Source organism: Phascolarctos cinereus, unplaced genomic scaffold (genome assembly GCF_003287225.1).
Source record: "Phascolarctos cinereus isolate Bilbo 61053 unplaced genomic scaffold, phaCin_HiC Scaffold_3;HRSCAF=262, whole genome shotgun sequence".
Taxonomy (NCBI): domain Eukaryota; kingdom Metazoa; phylum Chordata; class Mammalia; order Diprotodontia; family Phascolarctidae; genus Phascolarctos; species Phascolarctos cinereus.
In genome coordinates this window covers 71,803,094-71,820,562 of record NW_027555736.1, presented here as the reverse complement: position 1 = coordinate 71,820,562, position 17,469 = coordinate 71,803,094, and the positions used below count along the sequence as shown (strand labels likewise).

The 17,469-nt window shown below is 41.1% G+C and overlaps 1 protein-coding gene across 1 annotated transcript in view; it reads left to right on the top strand.

The window, feature by feature from the left end:
• Window positions 1–17,469, top strand: part of ENTPD7 (ectonucleoside triphosphate diphosphohydrolase 7) — a 39,296-nt gene that overhangs the window by 6,332 nt on the left and 15,495 nt on the right. The window contains 3 exon segments of the mRNA XM_020996876.2: window positions 5,975–6,180; window positions 7,837–7,987; window positions 16,772–16,875. Of these exon segments, the coding sequence (XP_020852535.2) occupies window positions 5,975–6,180; window positions 7,837–7,987; window positions 16,772–16,875 (461 nt within the window).

The following is a 17,469-nucleotide window of genomic DNA, read 5'->3' as shown; positions in this document are numbered from 1 at the left end:
CTGTGAGCTAGGTGGTCCTGTAAGAGAGTCAGTTTGCCATGGTGGATTCAGAAAATTGTAGGTTCAAATCCTGCTTCTGACACTTCCTAACTTTGTAATCATGGACAAGTCCCTGAGCTTCTGTTTCCTCATCTCTAGATTGGGAGTGATAAAATCTGCAGTTCCTACCTCATAGGGTTGTTATGACACCCAGATGAGGCAATCTTTGTAATGCCACCTTTTATTTGGTTGTTTTCTCCATTAGACAAAAGAAGAAACTGATGGAGGTTAAGTGACTACCTTGCCAGGGTTAGACAGTAAATGTGCATCATACTTTGAGCTACAGTGTGATTAGCTCTGGGTATGGAGAAGCTGAGCTCTACTAAGAGTGACAGTTCAGACTCACCAAGGAGCAAACAGGAAGGAGCTGCTTGCCACATGTTAACAAGTTGCCGCTTTAATTGTGTTTTCTACTATCATTGACTTCTGTTTGAGCCCCCAAAGCGGGGTATAATTGGTGTTGATTTTCTGTACTGGGTAATGGCTTAGTTTAATCCTATTATGTTTTCAGGATAATGGCACTAAAAAGCAATTGTCTTCCAATTCTGTGTATGCTGATGTATGAGTGGGCAGCTTTTCACTGACTCAGCTGAATAGAGAGAAATTGTGCTTTTCAAACTGCAACGATCAATGTCTTTTAAGGAAAGCCCAAGACTGCTTCTCTTTGGGGACTTGAGGAATCCTAAAGCTTTGGTACATTTTTCCTTCTAGGATCTCATTTCACTTTGGAAATTGGCTTAATGCAGTATCGGCAAAAGTATTTAGTGCTAATAATTAGCACTGAGGCCTGCATCACAGAACTGTGAGGGATAAAGTCTGTTCTGTGCTCAGGAAGCCACACAAAAATGGAATAGGCAGAGTGGGGCTTTCAGTTAGTTAAGTATGAAGAAGCCCAACTACGTTGTAGAGATTCAGGGATCAAAGATGGTATTGCTACAATGGTGAGATATATATTTTAAAAAAAAATTTTTTTTTTTTGGTATTCTGTGGATGCTTGTTTGTATGTAATGCAGGAAGTCAGAACTTTGACAGTTGGGCCTGATGATGGGTGTGAAGCAGGAGTGGAGGCCAATCTGTGGAGTGTCAGTGAAAGAGTTTCTGTTTTATTTCCTTGCATTCCAGCTATAGTTCAGAATTTTGGCTGAAGTACAATTAGAAGAATAGGGAAAAACTGGTAAGCAAGGTTGGTATCAAATGAGAACATTCAGTTGCTTGTGTAGCTAGGATCTGTCAAAGACATCCCAAAGCTAATAAGGCAAGTTAAGGAAACTTTCCTCGGAGAAGTCAGAGAGACTTTGGGGAGCCAGACCAGGACCCTTTTCAGTGGGCCCCATGGTCAGATCCCTCAGGCAGGAACATCTCTCTGTAGGGTACCTATTGTGAACAGGATGCCCTACTAAGTAAGAATTGGGAGAATATGAAAGTTAGTGCATTTAAGGGGTGGATGGTCCTCCTGGAGTTTGTTATAAGCTAGTGTTGGAGGCAGGTAAGTACTGAAAAAGACCCCAGGTAGCATTTTGAACTGTAAACCAGCAAAAGAAGGCAGGTGTTGTAGAATGAAAAAAGTTGAAAGACCAGCTCTCAAACCCCAGTGAAGTGTTTTAAGATGTGTGTGGAACTTGGGCAACTTTATATGGAACTTCAGTTTTCTCATATGAAAAAAAAAAGTTTGGAATAAATGGCCCCTAAGGGTTTTTCCAGTTCTCAATCCTTTGGTTCTAAGAGAAGGCTGCTTGAAGGATCACTGGGATCTGATATTTAAAGAAATGGTTTTATTGGCATATAAACAGGGCAGATTGAAGAGGGGGAGAGATGAAGGGTGTAGAGCAGGGCTTCTTAATCTGGGGCTGGTGAACTTGTTTCCTAAAGTACATTGACAACTATATTTAATGTGCTTATTTTTGTAACCCTCTGTTTTTGTCTAATGCATTTAAAGCTGTCCTTAGAAGGGGGCCACAGGCTTCACCAGAGCGTGGCCAGGGCCTCTGCGCCCCAAAAAAGGTGAACAACTCCTTGGGCGTTGTTGTAGTGCAGGTGAAAGGGGCTGGGGAGTGTGTTTGCTGCTTTCATCACAGCGTGGAGGAGAGAGGAGACAGTGTGGTTACAGAAGAGTTGGGGCAGTGACAGGGCTGTGGAGAAAGGGGTGGGTTCCTGAATTCAGGGGATTGTCCTGAAGAATTCAGAGAGATCTGGGAAAGTAATGACTCCTGAGGATCACTGTTGAGTGGTAGAAGACTTAAAATGGGAGCTTTGATAGGGACTGACCACTTTGGTACTGGGGACAGAAACCCTCCTTTTCTTTTTATTGGGTGGTTCCTTAATGGCAGTGAAGTGAGTGCAAAACTTCTGTGACTCGGTCCCAAAGTCTTCAGACTTTGTCCCAGCTGTGAGCTCTCTGGAGCCTATTGGTGGGGCTTTAGCTCTGGGATTGGAAAATCTCTGTTGAAAAGGACTCCTGAGGGCCAGGAAGAACATAGGATTTTTCAGTGCCAACAGATTTTTGTCACCTGCCTCATTCCCACGAACCTTTTTTCAGATTAGTGGATAACTATAAAATAATTTCCTCTGTCTTTTTTCCTCTTTTTTCTTTAATGTATTCTAATTTACTTAGAACATGCCTGTAAGTCTTCTTAAAAAATGTGGTTTTTGTAGTAGAATAGGAAAGATCTTTTCATTTTTGTTTCTGCTTGGCCATTTTGATTTCAGGATTTTATATATATATGTGTATATGTGTGTGTACATATACACACACATATAATATATATTTTGTTTTTAGTTAACGTCACTTGGGGAAGAAAGTATGCTTTCCTGACTGTGATGATGAGCTCTGCTGTCTGAGACTTGAGTTATCTGAAACAAAACAAGAGGCTCGGGCTAGATTATTCTAAACTCTAGGTCAGTCAGTCACTAAACACATATTAAGTGTTTACTCTATGCCAGGCACTGTGCTAAGCCACGAGGATACAAAAAGAGGGAAAAGACAGCCCTTGCCCTCAAGGAACTTATAATCTAATGGGGAAGAAAACCCACAAAAGCAAGGTGAGGAGGGGGGTGGAGTGGGTAAGAAGAGTGTATGTTAGGGTTACAGCATTTGCCATCATAGGATCGTATGATCTAGAGCCAGTCCATGTAGAATTTGCTGCTTGTGGATATGCTAATCATCATACACTTATTAAGCACCTGCTGTGTGTCAGTTAACATGAGAGTTGCTGGGCATACAAAGACAAAAAAATGAAAGTCTTCTGTCGAGGATCTTGATTTTCTATTGGGGAAACAACATATACAAATAAAAGTAAACTCAAAGCATATACAAGGTCAGTAAAAGTAATTTCAGGGATTCAGGGACTAGGAAGTGGGAGATCAGAAGCCTGGTGTAGCCCTTGAACTGAGTTCTGAAGGGAGCTGGGGAATCTGGGAGTGCAGGGGAGGACTGAATGCGTTCCACAGGCAGGAGCTCTGTGCAGAGAGAGGCCCGGAGGTGGAGATGGACTGTGGAGTTTTGTACCAATACAGCAAGTGAGCCAGGTTGGCTGGAACATAGGATGTGTCAAGGGAAATAATGTGTAATATATTTGGAAAGGTAGGTAGGCTAATTTGTGAAGGTCTTTAAAAGCAAATAGGTTTGTATTGTACAATGGAACTGCCACCAAGAGATATCATAAAGGCCGAATTGACAAGCCTTTGGCAGCTGATTGGATGTGAGATGTGAGAACATGGGAGGAGTCACAGATGTCTGGCATTTGTGATCGTTTGTGCCAGTATTTAATCATATTCTTGTACCACAATTTGTTCAGGCATTCCTCATCTGGTTCAACGAATCACTCAGAGCCCAGGGGTTCAAGTAAACGGTCCTTTTCCTAGAAACATATCCCACTATCCCTGGATAAATGCAATTTAGGAAGTTAAAAGCAAATAAAAGCTATCATCAGGGAGGCCCCCAGGATCTCAGGAGCTGTCTGCCAAAGCCCTTGAAGTGCTTTTGTCCTTTTCTGGCTCACAGGGCCCACTGCTGGATCCCAGAAGCCGATGCCTGGGATCAAAGTTAACTCCACCTGTACCATTTGCTTCCAGTGGCATCAGTTGGTATTGTGGGAGTGTTGGGGTGGCCTCCCCAGTTCTGTTAGTATCCTGGCCCACAGCAAGCCGTTACCCCATTGGTTGGTACTTATTTTGTTTCCATTTCTGTGTTACAGTAACAGGAGGTCACAATTTCTTATACTGTCCTCATCTTGTTCTTTATATATTGAAATGTTTGTATTCATTAATGATTAAGGTCACAAAAAAAAAAGCGAAAAAAGAGGATGCAGGTATGATTCTGAGGTTGCAAACTTGGGTGACTAGAAGGGTAGTGTTGGCCTCAGCAGAAATAGGGAAGTTAGGAAGATGGTGGATATTTAGGAGTAAAATGCTTCAATATTATTGTGATTGCTATTTCAACATTCATTGAAGATGATGGTAAATGATTCTGGGATATGAGTCTTTTGATAAAAAGTCTATGTAGGCTTAATTTTGTTTACTTATATAGTATGTCTTCCCAGGGCTTTATGGGAAACACCATTATCCAAGTAGGAAAAAGGCAGGTGTTTTAGCCATTGTTCCGTGATACCTAGCAACTTGTTTAAAGCCAGAAAAAAAAAGGCCATGGTAGAGTTGGAACAATAATTTCATCCTACATATTACCCATAATACTAGCTCATAGCTTAGTAACAATGAGCAGTTAAGGAAATCATCCTAATTCCACTTTGTTGTCACTTTTGATGTCTACCCAGAGGTTTGCAAAAGGATTAATACGTTACTTGTCTTTTAGACTTGATTTTAGAAATGCTAGGCTTTTCCAGACAACTATCCGTCTACATTTAGTAGAGAGGAGGCAGATAACATTAATGTGAAAAACTCTTTATCTTTCAACTGAGCCAACTCTGTCAACATATGAGCTACTTGGTGAGAGCTCTCAGATTGTGATAACGAAACCTTTGAATAAGAATCAGCAATAGTTATAGTTTTTGACTCGGATTCTGAGAAAACTGAAGTATTAACTGAAGCAACAGCTTCGGTGATGGTATTACCTCAGAGTGAGGATTTTACAGTTTACAGATGCTTTGTCATAGGTTTCTTGAACTCTCAGCTTCACCTTATTGTTCAGAATGGTGCTTTCAGAGGAAAGCTTTGTTTTCTTAATTCTGCCAGATCACATGAATGTCACCATCTAGCTCTAGCTCATATTTCTCAGGATATACCTTACCCACATCTCTGGAAACATTTCCTCTAAGAGTGTCAGATAATTCCAATCTAAGCATGATGTTAACTGGGGGCTGCTGTGTACTCTGTGTAAGGTGAGAAGGATTGCTGCAACAGTCAGCTTTGGTGCTTCACAAAAATGTGCAAATGAGCAATTCTCCTTTTAAAAAAGTTGATCGCATTTTTAAAATTAACAAGTGTTTATTTTCTCTTCCATCTTTCCCCCATTGAATTAAAAAAAAAAGAAAAATAGAACACTCAAACAAATATACATGGTCAAGCAGAACAAATTCTCACATTGACCATGTCCAAAAAGATAGGTCTCATTCAGCATTTTAAATCTTTTACCTCTTTGTCGGGAGGCAGGTAACATGCTTCATCTTTGGTCCTCTGGAATCATGATTTGTCATTGCACTGATCTATGAAATCAAGTCTTTCAAAGTTGTTTTTTTTTTTAATGCTGTCATTGTATAAAGGAGTTCTTCTCACTTTGTATCAATTTATAGAGGTCAGTGAACAATAATACTCTTAAAGGCAGTGGGAATTACTTTGGTAAACGCCTCTGGAGGAGCATACTTGGTAAACCATTCTGACTGTGTTCATGTCTGTCAGTACAGTCATCAGTATCGAAATCTGTTCCAGGAGCCCCTGCTTTCCATGGCTGCTTAACTCTAGCTCCCTCTTTCCCTTTTCTCAGGTATTTAGCTCGAGTAGGAGAACTGGAGGCCACAGATACTGAAGACCTAACTCTGAATTATGGCCTTGTGGTAGACTGTGGCAGCAGTGGCTCCAGGATTTTTGTTTATTTTTGGCCACGTCATAATGGGAATCCACATGATTTGCTGGATATCAAACAGATGAGAGATCGCAATAGCCAACCAGTGGTTAAAAAAATCAAACCAGGTACTAATTGGGCTGTTTTCTTGTTATGGTGATAAATGTCCACATTAAGTAGGACTAGGTAGGGGAAACAAAGGAAAGGAACCCATCTTTTCTCCTCATAGCTGCTTTATGGGGGAGGTAGGAAGTGGGTTTCTTGTTCTGGGTCCTCATAAATTCATATTTCAAATCAATTCAATTCAGCAGACTTTTATTAAGCACCTACTGCTTACAGAGCACTACATATCTTTGTGATACATATCCCTGCCTTCAAGGAGCTTACATTCCACTAGGGAATGTATCTAGAGACATGTATCTAAAGATTTAAATACAATGTAATCTGATGAGAGTCAGAATATTAATAGCTGAGAGGCTTCAAGGATGAGATGTGGTACCTGAGCTGATCTTTGAAGGATGGTGATGATGATTTTGAGACAATGAGGGAGAATATTCCAGGCATATGCTTGGTTTGTGCAGATGCACAGTGGGACATATAAAGTTGAGTTTGGAGAACAACTAGTGTTTTAGCATGGCTGATAGAGTGTATGAAAGGAATCATTGTGAGATGGGAACTAGGAAGGTAGGTAGGAGCCATTTTAAACATTTATTCATTTTAAACTTAAAAACAAAACAAGAAAAGAAAAAAAACATTTCCATGTACACGGCAGAACAGAAGAGAGGATTCAGTTGACAAAACAATAACTTTCCATTTCACAAAAACCTATGTAATAAATCCTACATGTTGTTTTCAAAGCAGCCCAGTTTTTCTCTGCTTCCTTCTAGGTTTTCTTTTGTTCTCCGCTGTGTATGTTTTATTTTATTTTATTTTTCTCTCCCTAGCCTTTTACCCCCCAAGAAAGCTGCAATTAAACTAGAATATATACACATATACCTATATATCTATAAACATATATGTACATAGTCATACATGCATAGTATGATAGTTCTATTTGTCAGTTCTTTCTGTGGAGGGGGGATAGCATCTTCCTTCATAGGTCCAAGTCTTTCCAAGTTTTTCTAAATCAACCAACTCATCATTTCTTATATCACAGCAGTATTCCATCACAACCATATCTATCTGAGAGATTGTCCATGAAAGTTTTTTTTCCCATTTTTCTACTTTTCTAGTCTTGGCTACATTGGTTTTATTTATAGAAGAAATTTTTAATTTAAAATAATCTAAATTATCCATTTTACACATGATAGGAGCCATTTGTGAGAGCCTTAAACTCTAGGATAAGGAGTTTGCATTTTATCCCGAAGGCCACAGGGAACCACTGAATGCTTCAGATGTCTGCTTGGGAAATACGTTGGCAGCTGTGTGGCCATCAGCATGGGTGGAGGAGAGATTGGAAGCAGAGAGACCAGTTAGGAGACTGATGATACTAGTCTAGGTGAAAAGTGATGAGGACTTAAAAATCAGGGTGAAAAGAAGTGGAGAGAAAGAGATAGCAGAGGTGCTACAAAGGAAGAATTGACGAGACTTGCAGATAATTGGAGAGGGGAGACAGTGGAAGATGATCCCAAGGCTAAAAGTAGAGTAGTTGGGGGTCGGTGATACCCTTTGTAGACACAGGGAAGTTTGAAGGATCCTGGCAATTGAATCCTTTGGGACTGAGGTGGTGGTGGTGTTTTTTAAACTATGTTGAACCTTTACAAATTATTTTCATTTTTGTTTAGGGATTTCTGCAATGGCAGAAACTCCAGAACATGCCAGCGATTACCTTCGCCCTCTACTGAGTTTTGCTGCTGCTCATGTGCCTGTGAAGAAACACAAGGAGACACCTCTCTATATCCTGTGCACAGCGGGCATGAGACTTCTTCCAGAGAGGTGAGAGGGAGAGCAAATTTAAATAAAATGTGGATGCTGCGTATTTGAGTCCTTTAGCCTGGGTGTGGAGGAGGAAATCGGTCTTGATTGTCTGGAGTAGGCCTGGAAGGCCTTTTGGCTTAAACACAACCTTTCATATCTCACTAATTGGAGATTCCTTTGGATTCTCTGCTCTCCTTTTGTGATGCAGATACTCTCTGGGTAGGCTTATTGATCATTCATACCTTAGTATGTCAGATAATAAAATGTGATAAGTGCCTTGAGGTCTGGCACTGTGCTTTAAAGGGGCAAAAGACAGTCCTGCCCTCTAGGAGCTCACAATCTAATGGGGAAGACAACATGCAAACAAATATATATGAAGCAAACTATATCCAAGATAAATAGGAAATAATCAGCAGAGGGAAGGCACTAGAATTAAGAAGAGTTGATAAAAACCTCCTGTAACAGATGGGATTCAGTTATATTTAGTTAGTTAAAGGAAGCCAGGAAGACAGCAGGCAGAAATGAGAGAGGATATTGCAGGGATAGGGGACAGCCAGAGAAAACTCCAGGAGCCAGGAGAATGGAGTGTCTTCTTCATGGATCAGCCGGAAGGCCAGTGTCACCAGGTCAAAGAGTACATGTTAAGGAAAGGTAGGAGGGGGCTAGCTTATGAAGGGCTTTGAATGTTATGCAGATCACTTCGTATCTGATCCTGGAAGTGATGAGGAGCCACAGGAGTCTGTGGAGTAGCTGGGGTGACATGACTGGACTCGCTTTTTAGGAAAGTCACTTCAGTGGCTGAATGAGAATGGATTGGAGTGGGAAGAGATGGGAAGCAGGCAGACCCAGCAGAAGGCTGTTGCAATAATCAAGCATGAGGTGATGAGGGCCTGCACCAGGGTGAAGGCAACGTCAGAAAGAAGGCAGTGAATTCAAGAGCTGTTGCAAAGGTGACATCAGCAGGCCTTGGCAACAGCTTGGATGTGGGGATGAGAGGGCCTGAGGAATCTAGGATGGACTCCTAGATTGGGAGCCTGAGGGACTGGGAGAATGGTGTTGCCCTCTGCAGAAGTAGGGAAGTGAGGAAGTGGGGAAGACTTGAGGGGGAAAGATAATTAGTTCTGTTTTGAACATGTTGAGTTTAAGATATCTATTGGACATCCTGTTCAGGATATCTAAAGGCAGTTGGAGATGTGAGATTGGAAGTCAGCAGAGAGATTGGGGCAGGAAAGGCAGATCTGAGAATCATCAGCATCGATATGGTAATATCTGGGAGCTGATGAGATCTCTTAAGTGAAGTAGTATGGAGAGAGAAGAGAAGAGGACCCAGGACAGAACCCTCAGGGACACCTGCAGTTAAAGGAGACAGAGCAGGAATGGTCAGTGATTGGGAATTTGGGTTGGTGTGCAGGAAAAAGAAGGGCTCATTTTGGAGCTTGGAGCACTTGGAGAAGGGATGGCCTGTAACTGTTTGGGCCTAAAAGATAACAGTAAAGAGAAGAGCAGTGAGGGGGCATGCCAGTTGGGGTCTTTGGGCAGGGCGAGGAACTTTCCTATTTTATTTAGGACTGTGAAGGTGACTGATTTGATACTAGAATATTGTTCCCCCTGCTGACTAATTTTGAGACTGCCTTGATTCATTCACTTAGGGGTTCTATGGTCTTGCAGCTTTTTAAAGAGCAAACCTCAGTTCACCGTGGTTGGACCCAGTCTTCTCGACATCTGAGCTAGTCCAGTCTTTTCCAGCTCAGCTGATCAGAGCCATAGCCATTCCCATTCTCTCTCATTTTCCTCTCCATTTTTGATCCATTGAAGAAACCTCGAGAACCTGTTTCCTACAAATGCCAGGGCCGCCTGTGTTTGCTAAATACAAATAAACTGCCAGGTGTTTTTTGTTTTATTCTCTGTTTTTTTTAGGTAACCTCCAGATATTCTCTCTCCTTTTTTTTAAAAACATCTTTTTATCTTCCCAGTTTTTCCTTTACTTCCCTTACTTGCTTCTCAAAATCCTTCTTGAGCTCTTCCAAGGCCTGGGACTGATTCATATTTTTCTTGGAGGCTCTGGATGTAGGAGCTTTGACTTTGTTGTCTTCTTCTGGTTGTATGTTTTGATCTTTGTTACCAAAAAAAGATTCTATGGTCTGACACTTTTTGTGAGGTTTGCTCATGATCCCACCAATTACTTGAGTTATAAACTCTTTATTAAGGTAGAGGTCTGCTTCCAGTGTGGAGAATGTACTGTCCTAAGCTTCAGGGGGTTTGTACAGCTGTTTTCAGAGATACTTCTAGGGATCTTGTAAATTTTCACTTCTTCCAAGGTGGTATGATAAGGGGTGAGGTGTTTACTACTTTCCTGGCTTGTTCTCTGGTCTATGAGTGACCACAAGCACTGTTTTCTGTCTTGGAATTGTGAGGAGGATTTTCTCTGTACCACCACTACAAGCTGCACCATGTCAGGGCTCCTCCTCGCCCCAGGACCACCCCCTCAGAACTGTGACCCCCATCCAAGCGCGGGCAAAGCAAGAGATTCCTGCCTTAGAAACTGACAAAGAGATCCCTGCAATTCCCTCTGATCAGCCACTGGATTCCCCCTCAGTCTGTGAACCGGAAGCTCAGGAGGCAGTCGCCACCCTGGAGCCGTGCTAGGGAACTGGGGCTGAGATCTAACTTCTCTCTCACCACACAAACAGACTTTTCCCACTGACCTTCTAAGTTGTCTTTGGTGTTCATGGGTTGAGAAGTCTGGAAACCACCGCAGCTGCCCATGATTCAGTCCTCTGAGGCCTGCTCCAGGTTCGCTGCAGCTTGCGCGCTCATGCTGCACTGTGGTCCCCTTCCCGCCTGACATGATATACCTTTCTGATCAACCATCCAGGCTGTCTTGGGCTGGAAATTTGTTTCACTCTGTCTTTTTGTGGGTTCTGCTGCTTCAGAGCCATTTTTTTTTAGGTATTTGGAGAGGTTTGGGGGAGAGCTCAAGTGAGTCACTGCTTTTACTTTGCCATCTTGGCTCTGACCCCTAAACATCTTTCTTTTTAAGACGGTTTCTTAATGCCTTGTTTTTTTACATTTTTGATATTTCCCCCTTATTAAATCCTTCTTTTTGCCAAAGGAAACATTAAAAAAATACAGTGCAACAAATGTGTCTTAAGCCCTTCCCAACTGCAAGGAGCTGCGCTGGCTGCTGCAGCTAAGAAACGAGGGAAAAAAGGACAGCCCTTGCTGTCGAGAGGCAGATTAGGGCACCATTTACGCATGATTCTGCTGGGTAAAGGAGAAATCCAAAATGCTGTAGAAAAATGTCAGGAGATCACTTTCAGCGGTGGGGGTGGCGTAGGCTTAGAGAGTCTGGAAAGGCTGTCCTGGAGGAGATGACACCTGAGGGGGGCCTTGAAGGAAGAAAAATTTCAGCAGATGAAGATGAAAAGGGAATGAGGATGTGGGGGGTGGCCCAAGTGAATGTGTAGGATGAGATCACAGAAAAGCTAGTCTTCTCCTTTGGCAGCTCAGTGGTACAGTGGATAGAGTGCTGGGCCTGGAGTCAAGAAGACCCAAGTTCAAATCTGGCTTTAGACACTTAGTAGCTGTTTGACCTCTTTCCAAATCACTTAACATTTGTCTGTCTCAGTTTCCTTATCTGTAAAATGGGGGTAATAATAGCAGCTACTTTCCAGGGTTGTTGTGAGGACCATGAGATAATACTTGTAAAGTGCTTAACACAGCTCCTGGTACATAGTTAAGTGGTATATAAATGTTAGCTATTATTATAGGACAGTGGAGAGGAATTAGCCTGGAAGGGTAGGTTGTATTGTTGTGGAGGAGAAATACTAAATGCCAGGCTGAGGAATTTGTATTTTATTGTACGTTCAGTGGCAATAGAGAGTCAGGGAAGTGACATGAGAATGTGAGATAATTTTATCATCTTGGTAAAGCAGAGGTATCAAACTGACTGGCAACAGGGACCTTCTAAACTCCCAAGTTTTTCATCTGCTGGAGCTAGACTCAAATGTAATTGGGAAATGTTTAACAAAATAAGTAAAAATATAATACAACATAGTTTGTGGTTTTTTAAATCGTCATGCCCCCACAGAGATCTATTTCTATTTGTATTTGACTCTACTGCTATAAAGGATGGATTTGAAAAGGGGAGAGACTGTCTGTGGACTGGAGACCAGTTGGCACTCTCTTCCAGTAGCCAGTTGAGAGGCGAGCAAGGTGATATATGAGGGTGATGGCAGAATGAGTAGATCTGGGAGAAATGAGATCAGTATCACCTGAGAGCAAATCAAAAGGACTTTAAAGCTATTGATTGGTTATGACGGGATGAAGGAGAAGAGAGTTCAAGATCTATTTGACCTTTTTATGGGAAGGGCAAATGAGATTGCAATAATTTGTGAACCTTTAAAGGACCATTTAAATGTTACCTATTATTATCATTACTCATTTTTGTCAGAGTTCAGGGGTTTGCTGCTAATTAAGAACGTGACATTCTAAGATGCATAATCTATCTGCATGATTTTGTAGATGTGTTCTAGCTATGTCAGCTTGACTGTTGAAATGAATTGTACCCAGTGTGAAAATGTGGGGTCAGTATTGATTGTAAATTCTGTTGTTCACCTGAATAAGTCATAATGTCATTCCTGACTATTCCCTGACACTTTTTAAATTAAATAATCACACCTAACCAAATGTAGAGAGGATGCACAGCTGCCTCTTTTAATTGGAATGTCAGAAAATGGGTAGAAAGACCACTGAATGTGGAGGAGAGGATGGAGGTTGAGATCTTAGTTCTAGCCTGCTTAACCTCTCTGGGACTCACTTTCCTTTTGGTATCCATTCAATATCCATTCTTGTTGATTCCATCTCCACCACATCTGACCTCATCCGCCGAGGGCATGAATGGTGATCTAGATAGGGAGAGGTGGGCACAGATCTAGGGCTGGAAGGGGCTGTAGAGAGCAGCTAGTCCTCATTGACAAGTAAAGAAATGGAGTCTCCAAGAGCTTTTAGTGACTTGCCTGTGGTCCCTGATTTAGTAAATGGCAGAAGTAGGGACTAAGCCTAGTACCCCTGACTCTGAATGCAGCACTTTTTCCATTGCTTTGTAAGTCCTGTGTGGGGAAGGAACAATTGAACAGGTAGGAAACCCGGGGCGGGGAAAAGTGTGTGTTAGAGAATTAGCTAATTAGTGATCCATAGAAACCAAGGAAGAAGCTTCTGAGGGACAACTAGAATGAAGCTCATCAGAGTTAGCCATTACGAGATCATTGATGGCCCTGGAGAAAGCCATTTCAATAGTGTTAGGGTTCAAAGTCAGATTTCAAGGGACTCAGAAGTAACTTGGTGGTCTCAAAGTAGAAACTAAGTGGAGATGATCCTTTGTAAGAGCTTAGCAGTAAAAGGAATGTGGGCAGCAGGGTCAAAGCAAGGTGGTGTTTTTTGTTGTTGTTGTTGTTTTTAAGATGTAGATCGGAGCATATTTGTGGGCAAATGAGGAAGATACCCGTCTGATAGGGAGTTGAAGATGAGAGAGAATGATCGAAGGGACCACTTCGAGATCAGGTGGGAGGAGATGGAATTGAGGGCACAAGAAAAGGGTTTGGCTTGGACCAAAAGGGCCCCCTTTTCCTCTGTGACTAGATAAAGGAAGAGAATATGAGTGAAGACGTAGAGGGAATTTTAAGCTGTGGAGCTGGGGGAAGGCAGCTCATGACTGGCCTCCATTTTCTTGGTTAAGTAGGAGGCGAGAACATCTCTTGAAGGTGATTGAAGGATGTCTTTGAAAGCTTAAGAGATTTTAAAATTGCTGCTGAGGGAAGCAAGGCATAATGAGGGATGTTTCGGATATTCATAATGCAGTAACAGGTGTTGGCTTCAGCAGGCCTAAAAGGAAGTCATTGTAGCCTGCAGAGATCTAGAATCCTGACAAGAGTGAGACCTGTGGCTCCTTATCACAAAATCTGTGAACAGCCCAAGATTGTGTAGCCTGGGAAGGAAGGTTGTTGATAGAGAAGCCTGGTGAGGTCAGAGAACATGCCAGGTGGACTGTGCTGAGTCTGGAGACTTTGGCCCATGTTACGGCCACTGCCACGTCTTAGGTGACTAGAACAAAGGTGAGGAGGAGAAGGGCCATGTCATTTGCTGCTCATCAGCCTGTCCTCGTGAAATCTCTGCTCCATCTCATTCCTTTTTATGAGCAAGAAATTTCATTTCTTACAAATAAGTTTTACTGATGCCTTTTGTTCTTATATCACAGTGATTTCTGAGACAATCCCTTCACCCCTTGATATACAGTGACTTCATCTGACAATATATGCAACATTCTACCTGTTTAGTCTACTGCCTCTGCTGAGATGGAGGGTTTTTTCATTTTTGGTGTTTTAGTGACATTTTCACTTACATAGTTGCAATCATTTCGGTTTTTTCTTTGGATTCTGCTTATGTAGCTCAGCACAAGTTAATATGTATTTTTCCATGTTTCCTTGAATCTCTCATTCATTTTGTATAGAACAATAATGTTAAATTCATAGATCATATTTTGAATGGTGATTTCTTTTGCATTAAAGTAGAAACACTGAATATAAATGTTGGTTAACTAAGGCCTTGTAAAGGAAGAGCCCTTTTCTTGCCCTGTTTGTAACTTCCCTCTCAATATGTCAGCAGCCTCCCTGTATAAGGTTTGCATATTTGTAGTACCTTAAGAGGAAATCTGGAGTTCATAGTACCTGAGGCCATGTCACCATGCTGGGTATTAGATAAGATATGAAGATAGATCAAACTGGTCAGCAGCCTCACAGAGTTTATCCAGTAGGGGGAGATGATGGAACATGATGCATGTGGTGCAGTGGGAAGAGCACTGGATTGGAAGTTCCAAGACCTGGATTTGAATCCTTGCTCCACTGCTTGCTGACTCTGTGCTGCCATGGGTAACTGATCCTCTTGGGACTTTAGTTGTCTTGTATGTCAGATTAAGGTGTTGGACCTTAATTCACCTAGAGCTCATAAGTCTGTGACTGACCTCTGAGGCCTCTTCCAGTCATAAGATAACATAGTTATATGGCTTTATTTCCCAAATTCTCTGCATTGTTCAGTTGTTTTTCATTTGTGTCCCATTCTTCATGACCCCATTTGGGGTTTTTTGGGCAAAGATACTGGGGAGGTTTGCCATTTTCTTCTCTCACTTATTTTACAGATGAAGAAACTTTGGCAAACAGGGTTAAGTGACTTGCCCAGGGTCAGATTTGAACTCAGGAAGAGGATGAGTCTTCCTGACTCCAGGCGTGGCGCTCTCTGCACTATGGCACCATGTAGCAGTCTAGTTAAGTGGAGAATAGCTAGCCTTAATGGCCTCCTGGTATCGTTCTTCTGTTTATAATATTTAACACGGAAATTTATGGTACATTGTATTTGATGTTGTTAGGGACAGGAACTGGACCTATGATTGCGTTAGTATAGGGAGCTCCAGGATGAGGAGATTCTCTCTGACAGTTCCAGTCTTAGAGAATTAGTGCCCAAAACACTAGGAGGTTAAACAGCCAGCGTGTGTCAGAGGTAGGGCTTGGCCCTAGGAGCTCCTGGCTTCTACTGTACCCTGTGACTTCTAATGTAGGTTTAAGTTTTAAGTGCTATTCTTAACTGAAACTCAGGGTGATGATGGTATCCTGAGCCAATAATGCATTTCTGAAAGTCATTTGAAATCTAGAAAAACCTAAATTGGCTTTGTTTAGTTATTGGCCACATTTTCCTCCCTCTTTTTTTCTTTTTTAACAGTTAACAAAATATTTAAGAAGTAATGAAATTTTGATAGCTACACCATCTTGAGCCTAATAAATATTTGTAAATCTATTTCTATCTTTACAGAACTCTTAAATAACAAAGATACTATAAACTTTGAAATGAAGTCTGATTATAATTATGTATTAGCTGTTGAATAATGTTTAGATTATTAAGATATGTATAATAATAGCTTTTTACCAAAATACATTTTGTAAATATATATATATATTTAAACTTCTGTTCCCTTCGTATATTCTCTTTACCATCCACTCCCTTCTTTTCCCCTACCCGATGGTATTGGCCTCATGTTCAGTGTTCAGGTTTTCTTCAACTTCTCCCCCCACGTTAGAGCATTTAACTTTGACAGTACTTCTGCTTTTACTATTGTTTTTTGTTTTATATGCCAATGTTGGTGTTGTCTTTATCTGATAAATATCGCTTAAGATTTTAGAAGAAAAAACATTGAAACCAGAGTTATAGTGACCTTTGAATTTTGATCCTGCTAGACATTATTAAAATGAGAAGGATCTCATTGGTTGATGTTTTTGTCTAAAAAGGTTGACTTTTAGATTATACATAAGAGATGATATAATCTCATGAAACTAAGCAGTGATTCTGACTTGGTGACATGGTGCCTTGTTTATTGCACGAGGCACTGAAAGTGAATTTAATACTGCCATGTGTTGACTTCACTGCTTTCTTTGAAGATGTAACAGGTATAATTATTTTATAGGTCAGAGAATTGAGCCGTTGTTTTCCTGCAGCTAATTCAGACTGACTCTGTGTGTGGCACAGAGCCGTGGTTGTACTTAATCCCTGACTGTATCCCCTGTTAGTACAAGATTGGTAAGCTATGTTGGAAGAGTATTTTAACCTAGAGGTACATTTTTTCAGGAATTAAGAGGTAGATAAAGAAAGTAAACATTGTGAGAACATAAAAGGTTAAATTGAAATAACTGGACTAGGTAATTAAGACACAAGAGAAGCTACTTAATGTTCAGTTTTTGGATCTTGTCTTTCCTGTAGCAAGCAGTTAGCTATACTGGCTGATCTGGTGAAAGATTTGCCCTTGGAGTTTGACTTCCTCTTTTCACATTCTCAAGCCGAAGTAATCTCTGGAAAGCAAGAAGGTACTAGAACTTGATATATATATTTGATTTTTCACTTAAATGGATGTATTGTCTTAATAAAAGTCAAATATTTTACAGCATCTGAATTATGTTCAAGACCATTTCATAAATAATTTTTATCTTTCTATATGTGCATACTTTTTCTTGATTCTGTTATATATCATGCTGTGCATGATTATATTAATCTGTGTTGACATTTTATTTCAGATATAGTTCCTGTAGGGCAAGAATTTTGCCTGGTTTTAGTCTATTATTTAAAACCCATATGCTTGAGGGTACTTAGTATTTAAAGATGATTATTTCTAGTGGGGTTTCTCATAGCTAATGGTAATTTTGGAATCAGCATGTGGCTTCAGAAACTTTAATTGATTTCCAAATCAACTGGCAAAGTGGACAACTGAATCAAAGTAGGAGAAAATGTCAGAACGCGGAAAGTACTTATTTGCTGTGCTTTAGTCTGATTCTGTTCTCTTAACTTGTTTTGACATGGTTGGCCTTTTTTCTTTTGATATCTTTCCCTTCACCAGGAGTTCTGAGCCTTTTTTTTTTTTTGTCATAGGCCCCTTTAGCAGGCTGGTGAAACCCTGTGGACTC